Source organism: Hyperoodon ampullatus (assembly GCF_949752795.1).
Source record: "Hyperoodon ampullatus genome assembly, chromosome: 1".
Lineage (NCBI taxonomy): Eukaryota > Metazoa > Chordata > Mammalia > Artiodactyla > Ziphiidae > Hyperoodon > Hyperoodon ampullatus.
In genome coordinates, this window is record NC_136914.1 from 188,278,594 (window position 1) to 188,290,093 (window position 11,500).

At 33.0% G+C, this 11,500-nt stretch overlaps 1 protein-coding gene across 7 annotated transcripts in view; it reads left to right on the plus strand.

Annotated features, from left to right (window-relative positions):
• The window catches only part of PCDH15 (protocadherin related 15), a gene marked incomplete at both ends in the record, with an annotated part of 736,996 nt that extends 725,727 nt beyond the window's left edge, over nucleotides 1–11,269 (plus strand). For 2 of the 7 annotated variants that reach the window (XM_079712490.1, XM_079712491.1), the window contains 4 exons: nucleotides 1,188–1,226; nucleotides 6,333–6,403; nucleotides 7,256–7,364; nucleotides 10,718–11,269. In XM_079712490.1, coding sequence (XP_079568616.1) covers nucleotides 1,188–1,226; nucleotides 6,333–6,403; nucleotides 7,256–7,364; nucleotides 10,718–11,269 — 771 coding nt within the window. Of the gene's footprint in view, nucleotides 1–1,187; nucleotides 1,227–6,332; nucleotides 6,404–7,255; nucleotides 7,365–8,367; nucleotides 9,226–10,717 lie in introns of those variants that run through there. The other 5 variants (XM_079712493.1, XM_079712492.1, XM_079712489.1 and 2 more) reach the window with 3 other exon arrangements.
• Between the last annotated feature and the right edge of the window lie 231 nt (nucleotides 11,270–11,500).

Genomic DNA, 11,500 nt, shown 5'->3' on the forward strand with positions numbered 1-11,500 from the left:
TGACTCTCAGTCTACAGAGAAGATACTGGGCATTCTGGCCAATGGTATTTGGTGAATAATACTGTAAGTGGTGTTATCAATGAATCACTGAGAAGTTAGTATGGTTTGGCATACAGCTCTTCAGTTAAGAGAATGAAATAAGCATATGACCTAATTGGCTAACAGTTTAGAATTCATACGTCTTAGGTTTTTTGGAAATCAAAATGAATGCATTTAAGAAAAACTGATTTTCAGGAATAATTATAACAGCTAACAGATTGAATCAGAGTACCTCTAACTTCAACTTCCTACCTCTTTAATACCTTAACTGCACTAACTCATTAACACCTGTATCATGGAAAATCTATCCCTTCAGTTAAATAGTTGTTCTATTGGCCATTTCAAACAGTTGGTTCATTGGAAGGATTATCTCCCTGAACTTCTCTGCCTGCTTTCCCAATGCTTACTTTAAGATTTATGTTGTATAACTATTCCCCTCAAGAGTTGAGAAGCCAAAATTTGAATTGTGTATCTTGTTTTCATCTGGTTAAAGTATAAATTATCATCAGATCAATAGAGACTGTGTTTTTTGAAAAATATGGGTGAAATGGGGGGCAGTGGGAAATGATCTCTCCAAAAACTGAGGAAAGACAATTTCTTTAATCACAAAAGAATTTCTGAAAACATGCTTAATGCTTGAGTTCAAGCAATCCACATTTTGGTAAAAAGAAAACTGGGGAGCATGTCTTAAATATAATGATGAATATATTACAGCCATATCATTATTTTGTGTGCCCTACCCTTCTTCCTGATGAACCTGATTATATATAATATGACCAGGGAGAAAAAAAGAGGGGCAATTTAAAACAAGGTTGAATTTGCTAAAAAGAATTGTGTGATACTTAAAGTGCTTCAGACCATAAATGACTCTTTGTACTATGAAGCTTAAACCAAAAAATTATTTATAGATTTTTATTTATTAAGGTTATTAGCTTTGATGTTAAAACAATGATGAAATTAAAGCACATTAATTATGTTCTAACATTAATAGTCAAAATATTATTTAATGCTGTGAGTAGCTATCACATGAATAGTAAATCATATCCCAAGTTTTAAGCTGTGGCTTTTCCCTCTCTTTTCAATGATAATCTACTTTTTCCACCTGAATTATTTTCTAAACCTTTTTCTATTTTACTTTCCTTTGGCAGCAACAACAACTGCTGAGGCCTTCTCTCCTTAAACCAGAGGTATCAATTTTCTTTTTCTTTTCAACCTTCACTGAGTCTTGACAATACTTTATGTGACTTTGAGGCCCATCTAACATGTGGGCAGAGTGGGTGGCTGCCAGTATGGCGTAATTTTACAAGGAAGAGAAGAGGTGGTTTTAAATTAAAACAAATAAGCAAATAAATAAGCAAGCAAATCACCTCTCTGCTGTTTTCTGGTGACTGAAATTCCAAATTTTTAGCTTCATTCTCTGGGAATTAGATAAATAAGACCTTTGTTCCTATTAAAAACAAGCAATCATTAAATGAAGCGAGTCATGAACCTGATTTGTCAGTTATCTTAGTGAATCTAGATTCATCAGAACTGTTCTTGAGATCAGATTTAGGTTAGGCAAAGTCTGAAGAAAGAACGCTGACATCTGTGCTGAAATAACAAAGGTAGAAATTGGGTTGTGATAAACAGACTTTGATCATTGAAATGGGATTCAAAATACTGCCTTTGGGCACATGTCTATTTTAAGATGCCTATGACATTTTCTTCTGCAAGAAGAAAAAAGATATTTGGAGTTATATAATAAATGCATATCATTTTTTTAATTTATTTATTATTCGTATATACTTCCTAAATAAAAAACATATATATTAATTTTAAATATCTCCTTACTTTGGAAAATTTAGTATTTTCTAAGCTCCACTTAAAAAAATTATTCCTTTATTCCTATTTCTCAGCAACAGAATCTTAACGTTGCTAAAGACAGGCATTTTGTGGTTAGAATTTACTCCCCCAAATCATCGAGAGGTTGAGTGACAGGAATATTCAACTTTTATACATTTTATCAAAAATTTCCGTGGAGACTTCTCCATAAACTGTTGAATCTGATAACTCAGAGTTAAAATCCAAATGCCAGTTACTGGATGCAAGGCCTTAGTCAAGCTATGTATCCTCCTAAGCATCAATTTCATCTTTTATAGAATGTTGGCAGTAATAATTTAATATATAAGCTCCTAGCTCAGCAACTGGAACATAGTGGGAAGAAATTCAGTAAATGGTAGTTATTTTTCTTGTTTTGTTTGCATCAGTATAAATTTTTATACTTTGGTCAATAAGATACTAGGTCAATTCTATGTGTGTGTGGTCAGCTAAAATGAATTTTTAAAACAACATTAAGCATTTGATCTGCCCATAAAAGCACCTTTTAGTAAGCTACTTAGCATGATTTTCTAAACTCTAGGATTTACCTGCTAAGTGGATGGCAACAGGGACTGTGTGGAACAGCAAAAAAGGCCAATATTACACTCTTTTTTCGGGCTGACTTAAGGAGCTTAATGGTCACCAAGTCCTTCCTCCATTTTCTTTTTTTCTGGGTGGTATAAGTATCCAAGACCAACCCTTCAGAGTATTCCCTTCTACTAGCTCCTATCTCTCCCTACAGACTATAGAGTGACAGATTAAATCTATGATTGAGTTTCCTGGGCTCTTTCCCAGTTGCTCTATCTTTCTATTGTATTTTTTAAAGTCATTTGATGCCAGATATATATGGTAGCTAGCAAGAGCTGAGTTTCATTTACTGTTCAGAGAAAAAGAAAAAGTACGTGTCTGTAAAGAAAATTGATTCTTTTAAAATCTGAAATCCACTCAGTTGCAATATGTTAAATATTTTTCATTATTGCTAAAAGTTATTAGAATTCAACTTCAAAACCTTTGTTTTTTTTAAAATTGTTGTAAGAACACATAACTTGAGATCTTCTTAAATTTTTAAGTTCACAATACAGTATTGTTAGCTATAAGCAGAATGCTGCACAGCAATCTCTAAACATTTTCATCTTGCTTTTGAAACTTTAGACTTGTTACATAGCAACTCCACATTTCCCCCTCTCCCCATCACCTGGCAACCATCATTTTACTTTCTGCTTCTCTGAGATTGACTATTTTAGATACCACATGTAACTGAAGTCATGCAGCATTTGCCCTTCTGTGACTGGCTTATTTCACTTAGTACAGTGTTCTCAAGGTTCATCCATGTGGTAGCATATGGCAAGAGTTCCTTCTTTTTTTTTGATGGCTGAATAATACTCCGTTATGTACCACATTTTCTTTATACATTCTTCCATTCATGGACATTTAGGTTTCAACTTCAAAATCATTTGGCAGTCTTTGCTCAGTCTCCCTATGTATTAGATAAAACATGCATTGGTCAAGTAGTTAAGTATTACTTCTGAGACCTATTTGCTTCATTTAAACCAGTGTAATTACACTGGGTTTTGGATGCCTCAAAAGTCTAAGCCTACCAATATGAAACGTGTACTTTTTAAAGTATTTAATTTGAATAAGTCAAATTTAGACTTTAACTTTGTCCCAATTTCTTATTGGTCTGAATCAGCTTCCTACAATAAACCTTTTCCTACAATAAACATTTTTATTGGAAATAAAACTGCAGACATAAAATCATATAGTGCAGCAAAATGAATTTTTACAGCGTGCTCATGCCCTACTAGCTCTCCAGAAGCCCCTCCATGTTAACATTCAGATATTATTTCTCCTTTCCCTAACCACTCACCTAGCTTCTTTTTTCCCAGGATAAATATTTAATACATATATTTAATTTCAGCTTTATCGAGGTATAAGTGACAAATTAAATTGTAAGATATTTCAAGTGTCCATTGTGGTGATTTGACGTATGTATACACTGTGAAAAGACTAACACATCCTTCCTCACATATTTATCTTTTTTTTAATTTTTATTTTTTTGGTGAGAATATTTAAGTTGTACCCTTTTAGCAAATTTCAGTCATACAGTACAGTGTTACCAACTGTAGTCACCATGTTTTATATTAGACGCTCAGACCTTGTTCATCTTATAGCTGAAAATTTGGACACTTTCACTAACCTCTCCCTATTTCCTCTACTCAGCAACCACTTTTCTACTCTGTTTCTATGAGTCTGGCTTTTAATTTGTTTTTTTATTTTCAGATTCCACATATAAGTAATACCATACAGTATTTGTATCTCTCTTTCTGGCTTGTCTCACTTAGCATAATGCCCTCAAGGTTCATTTCATGTTGTCATCACAAATGGCATGAGTTCCTTCTAAATATAGCCATTTACTGCTCAGTAGCAGCAATATTGTATCCAATAAGGTTTTTCCAAAGTGTGATTTACTGCTAATTGAAAACTTTTTACTTGGCTTCTAACAGCCAGATTGGTTTGTCTGTTTTTGAAGTTTATATAAATAGAATAATATAGAATCATGTTTCATTTTGTACCTGAATTCCTTTGCTCATCATTCTGTTGGGGGAGATTCATCTCTGCTGTATGATGTAGTAGTGTGCTTATCTCATGGACTTTTGAATCAGTTCCAGTTTGGGGCTGTTACAAATGATGCATTTTGGTGAACAATTTTACATATATACGTTGGGCACATAGACTGAACTAAATTGAATTTCTGTGAAAAGAGATGCATACATTTGACTTTGGTATTATTCCCAAACATTTCCCAAATGGTTTTGCTAATTTATAATCCCTCCAGAAGTATATGAGAGCTCCATGTCCTGACGCAACATGGTATTGCTGGTCTATCTATCTATCTATCTATATCTATATCTATATATATATATATTTACTTTTAGTTAATCTTGTGGGTAAACTAAATCCTTTTTAACATCAAAACTGGATTCCTTTGCAATTAATTCACAAAGTATTTGTAACCGCAAATTCATCAGAGAGTACATTTAGTAGAGGAATTGCAAACTTATAAAAATCTAGGGAAGTGATGTAAATGAACAGAGTTTATCAATGTAAAAAAAAAAAAAAAGAGCATATGGGGCATCCTATTGTGACCGGGGGTGTAGATGTAAAATAGTCTGGTTGAGAATACAGTAGTAACCAGGAGAAAACATGATTGCTTTAAGGAGTAGTACCACCACCTAAATTCATGATGTGTAAAAATATGAGCCCAGTGTTGCCATCTTTTTATTTTTTGAGAGAAATCAAAACTCAGATCTTTAATAGCATTTTCTGATTAGCATTTGGGCAACTAATCACTTTTTTAAAATGATATTTGCCAAACAAAGCACAAGTGAAGGCTATTGTCCATTTCCATCATGCAGGCTGTGAATTTCCACACTTTTTTAAAATGATATATTAGTGTCCACAGAGGACTTTTTTTCCTGACTCATACTATACCTGGATCAACAAAATTAGTTCTTATGAATAGTAGGTGATCTTAGAAATAAGTATCCACTGGTTTTCCTATGTATACCTATACGTTTTCCTTCTTCCCTTTTCTTCATTGCAAATTAATTTGTTTAAACCTAGGCAGTTCAAATTATTTAAACATTAAAATAGAGTTAAAGAGGGAAATACAGTGAAATTGAATTTAATAGTTATTTAAAGCTAGTTCTATATGTATGTCTCAGGAAAAATATCTTTCCATAAGTGTAGAGTGACAAAAATCAATATTGTCTGGAATTTAGAACTGGAAACCTTGAAAGGGCCTATTGTCTGACAAATTTCTTTAAAAAAAATTAAATTCAGAATTAGCAGTATGTTTTAAATGTAAATATCCGTGGGATATATCGCATGTTAGCACATTTTTTATTAATGTATAAATGATTATTTTCAGATCCTTTCATAAGAATAGCATTTGATGAATGGGAGAGCTCTAGATACTAGAAAATTGTTATCAGGATGATGAAACAGTGCTGAAGATAATGTTATAATTTTCTTCAAGGCTAAAGTCTATTAGTAATGTGTTAAATAGATTGAAATATTAACTGTCTATTGATAGTTTTAAAATTTATCTAAGAACAAATGATATGCTTGATATGCTTGTCTGTTATCTTTAACAGGTTTACCATTAGACAAAATTTACTTTCCCCTCCTCAGTCCTAATAGCATAACTTAATTTTGTGTAAAAGAGTTACAGCCAAATTATATATATATATATATATATATATATATATATATATATATATATATATATTGAATATGTTTAACTAACATTTGTAATTAAAGTTATTTTGACAGCAGTGTTTTGAGTCATCAAATACTAGGTTTGGAAATCTGACATTGAGCTGAAATGTGATAAGAATTTATTTTCAAATGCGATTTCTCTTTTTGAATAATAGGAGTTATCCATGGAGTCTGGAATTGATCCTGGCCAGGATTATGGACAAGATTATTACAGTTATGAGCATGGGTACATCTTCAGATTTTTTATCCAGTATCTTAATATTTTTATAAATAATAAGGTGTTATTAAATGATTATTACTAGCATTTTTATGAGTGTCATTTCATCAGTTTCATTTTTGAAAATGAGTTATGTATCTAGTTTAGCTTCAATCAAGTTTAACCATATTTCTATGTTGAATTCTGTTTTTATGTTTATACTGATATTGGCTACAACTTGAAAAATGCAATAAAATTATTCAAATTATTTAAATGAGAAATAGAAGTCAAACATATTTGCTCAATTCCTGAATTCACCATTTCTTTCATATGAGATAATTAACATTTTATCTAACCAATCAGCCTCAAGATTTGCCCAAAGAAATGAAGAAGAAAACATACTTTAGAATCCGGTAATAAGCATTTTGAAAGTCAGTTCTACACACATAAGTTAACTGCTTTTTAAACATACAGCAGAGGAAAATAAAGACCATTACAGATCACATTTGAAGCAGATTTTTACTATAAACTTAGAGAATTTATGTTTTGAATAAGCTATCATACTTTCAGAAAGAACCAATTTAGTGCCCTAAATTCTTCAGTTAGTCAAGGAAAAATATTCCTTTCTCTTTAGTCTCTCCTAAAACTTAAATCTGAAATAACTCTTTTTCTTGTTATTCCAGGGTACAATTATGGCAAAAGTCATTGGTCATCAGGTTATAGTTCTTTCTCTATGATTTTGTAACTAGTTTACAAGGAGCCCAACAGGTGCTGTATAAATATCTGTTGATTGAATGATGAAGAAAAAGAAGAAAACAGAGATCAGTCATGGTTATACAGATCAAATGAAAAACTGCTTAAAGTTGTAAGTTTCTGTTACAGGTATGAAATGCCTCAATATGGAAGTCGCCGTCGTTTGTTACCACCAACTGGACAAGAGGAATATGGTGAGGTGGTTGGCGAAGCTGAGGAGGAATATGAGGAGGAAGAGGTAATTACTGTAATTTTTTATGGAATATTAAAATTTCAAGAATAATATTTTTAGCCCTATTTGAATAGCAGGCTACAAAACATTTCAAAATTTCAGAAATCCTATTCACTTAGTAGTTGATTTCCATAGAACAATTTAATAACGCTAACCATTCCATTGCCTTGTCTATAGAAATTATTTTTATATAAGTTTATTTATTTCTATAAAACATTAAACACTTGGAATAAAGCCACAATAAAATTTATATTTTATAAAATCCTAAATGTTATTCCATAAAGATATTATAATCAAATATGTTAAAAAGTATTTTGCAAAACAAAATGCTTCCACATTGTCTAGCAAACCTAAAAATCATGAAAAAGTGCAATATCAATCTTTTAATTATAAGAGAAGAATAAAACCACCAGTATTCTTAACGGAATTACATCATTTAAGTTTAAATTACCATAAATCATCTATATCAAATTCTTATACTTTGCCTGAAATATTTGGAATACTTATCCAAAAATTTTAAAGAAAAAAGTTTTAATGTCACTGTAGTTTTACCCTGTTCAAAATTTTAAAAAGAGTCAGATTTTACATTAGCTATTCAGATAAGCTATCATAATTTCCTTATTGCTTAAAATTTTGTTAAAGCAAATACATAAAACTATTAATCAAAGTCTAGGGATGGGAGAGGGAAGGGGTAATGATTAATTTCTTTCTTTCTCCTTTGATCTAAGGTGCAAAATAAATTTTGAATAAGAAAAAATGAGAAAGCATTAAATTTTGGTATTATAAGGTATAAGCTAAAATAAAATAATTTACATTTCCTTGAACACCTTCTGCCTATATGCAGTGGGGATAAAAAGTAGGGAATTGTGTGATTGTTCTATGAAACCAGTTTTATAACTTGCATGAAGCTGTCAGCCTGCAGATTCACTCTTGCTTAACTTGTGTGAGACACGGTCACATAATAATCATTCCCCAGCTGACACTTCAATTGCATTTTCGTGATTTTCAGGAAAAGGAAAAGAAAGTTAAAAAACCAAAAGTTGAAATTAGAGAGCCTAGTGAGGAGGAAGAAGTAGTTGTCACTATTGAAAAGCCACCAGCAGCTGAGCCAACATATACGACGTGGAAGAGAGCCAGGATATTCCCCATGATTTTTAAGAAAGTTAGAGGACTAGCTGATAGAAGAGGCATCATTGACCTTGAGGATGAAGAGTGGCAGAGACGCCTTGAGGCAGAAGATAAAGATTATTTGAAACTAACACTGGACCAAGAGGAAGCTACAGAAAGCACAGTAGAGTCGGAGGAGGAATCCTCAAGCGACTATACTGAATACAGTGAAGAGGAATCTGAGTTCAGTGAGTCTGAGACGACAGAAGAGTCTGAGACAGAGACACCCTCTGAGGAGGAAGAAAGTTCTACCCCTGAATCAGAAGAATCGGAATCCACGGAGTCAGAAGGAGAAAAGGCAAGGAAGAACATTTTTCTTGCAAGAAGAAGGCCCATTGCTGAAGAGGTCAAGGAAGTCAAAGATAGAAAAGAGGAGCTACCTGAAGAGCCAGAAGAACGGAACGTGGAAGAAGAGGAGGAACGCACAGCAGAAGAACAGGAAAGTGAGCTGGCCCCCGTGGAAGAGCCCACAGACCTCGAATCTCAAGATATCACTGAGGAGGGCAGTGCAGAATCAGCTTCAGTGGAAGGAGGTGTGGAAAGTGAGGAGGAGTCAGAATCAGGTAGCAGTAGCAGTAGTAGTGAAAGTCAGTCTGGAGGTCCTTGGGGCTTTCAGGTGCCAGAGTATGACCCAAGCAAGCGGGCAAACCAAAAGAAGTCTCCAGGAGCAAGCTCAGAAGGTTACAACACAGCACTTTAAAAGAGATCACAGTAGGTGAAAATTTTGCAGTGATGAGTTCTCTTGTGTGCAGTGCCTTCTGTGTGTTCTCTGAAATGACACTTGAAGGGGAGGAGATTGATCGTGATTCTTATCTGACTTAAGATTTAGAAGCATGCCAGGGAAGTGAATATATATGCTATCCAAAAAGATTTGTATATCAGAATATATTAGGGTAAATCTGACTGATCTTTCCTATATTAGTAGTTCAGAAGACATGCAATCAGTTACTCAGTATTTAATATTTCATAGTGTGATTTCTGTTAATGCAGTGTGGCATTATGTATTGCCAGTGATGCTCTGACTACTGGAATGGACTCTATGAATATATATATATAATATATATAGTGGTTTTGGATCATCTTAAATCCTTAAGACAATCTGTAACAAATGAGATCTCTACAAGACTACTTTTGCATATATGTACATTTCAAATGGCAAACATATTATCAAAAATATCATGAATATGTTCAATTAGGTTTATAGCTGGCAGTTTCAAATATTAGAAGTTAAATGATACAAATTTTAAAAAATAAAAGTTATTACCATTTCCCTTCTGTTGTGGATAGGAATTAAAGTGGATTTAGAAAAAAATTGAATTGTTAACAGTTATAAATTTTTTTTCTGAGTAACATAATAATTTTGAAATATGTATCTGGAAATCCAAAATCATGGCTTACTTAGTGCAACATGTTGGTACTTCACATATCCCAAAAATGGCAATACTATTTTAAGAATAACCAAGTAGTTTTTCACCTCTGCACCTTGTCATTTCTAATGTGGATTGGTAAAAGAAAAATAAATTTGTGAAAATTTCCATTGTGTTCCAGTTGCTTACTAAAGGAAAATTTACAATCATTAGTTTTCTGTTTTGTGTATTACAAAATAAATTGTGCAGGATGGGAAGATATTTTCTTTTAAGTTAACATATATTTAAATGGATGATCCAGAAAACCAGGACGCTTCACGTGAATAAATGCATTAAATTATACAAAAAGTTTGGCTAATAATGGAGGATTAATTAAGAATTACAATATTGTGGGTTTAAAAATATCTTTAAAATATTGGGAATGGAAGTATTAGCATGAACAGAATATACTAGTAATGCTGGGTTTTCCTTTCAATTTAACTTTCCTGAAAAGTATAGCAACTGTCAAAGAATAGATCAGATTCTTAAATATAACCAATATACTTTTTTTTTCACAGTATAGCAGTAATTTGATCTGAAATAATACAAGTACTTCCTGAAATCTCTACTTTCCAATCTAGCAACTTTTTTTCAGAAGTTATTAAGCTCTCAAACCAATGAAGAATTTGTGGAAGAGAAACTGACGTTAATAAAAAGGTTCTTCCCTCTACCTCTTGAGTTGTTACTTTTGATAGCTTTCTGTCAAAGGTTTTGAATTTTGCAGACATTGTAATCTTTACCCTTTTAATTCCTTTGATAATGATTCATGCTTTTTTATTTTGACAGTGGGCAAGAAAAAGAATGATAAAGTTAGTTGTTGATCGAGAGTATGAAAGTAGCTCAGCTGGAGAAGACAGTGCTCCTGAATGTCAGAGAAACCGTCTTCACAATCCCAGTATCCACAGTAATATCAATGGCAATATATACATTGCACAGAATGGCTCTGTGGTGAGAACCCGCCGTGCCTGCCTCACCGATAACTTAAAAGTTACTTCCCCTGTTCAATTGGGGAGGCACTTTAAGAAACTAGACAAGTTGGCAGTGACACATGAGGAGAATGTCCCCTTGAACACATTATCAAAGGGGCCATTTTCTACTGAGAAAATGAACACAAGACCAACTCTGGTTACATTTGCCCCTTACCACGTGGGGACTGACAGTACAACAGTGAAGCCTTTGGGGAACAGGCTGAAAAGCACAGTTGAACAGGAGTCCATGGTTGACAGTAAGAACATCAAGGAGGTTCTGGACTTCCATAGTGACCACACGCAGTCAGATGACGAGGAGCTTTGGATGGGTCCCTGGAACAACCTCCATATACCAATGACAAAACTGTGACTGATTTTTTTAAAGTTATTTTAATTTTTACTTCAGTTTTTAATAAACTGCCCTTTTTATTGTCACTGAGAAAACAACATATGGGATTTATATCATGCACACAAGATAAAACTTTGAACAGTAGGCTTTAAAGTTTAAAAAGACAGATTTACACTCACATTTGTATCAACTAATTGTTCTTCCCAAATATCTTTTTGGACAGACTCTCAATTCACTATATAACATCATTTA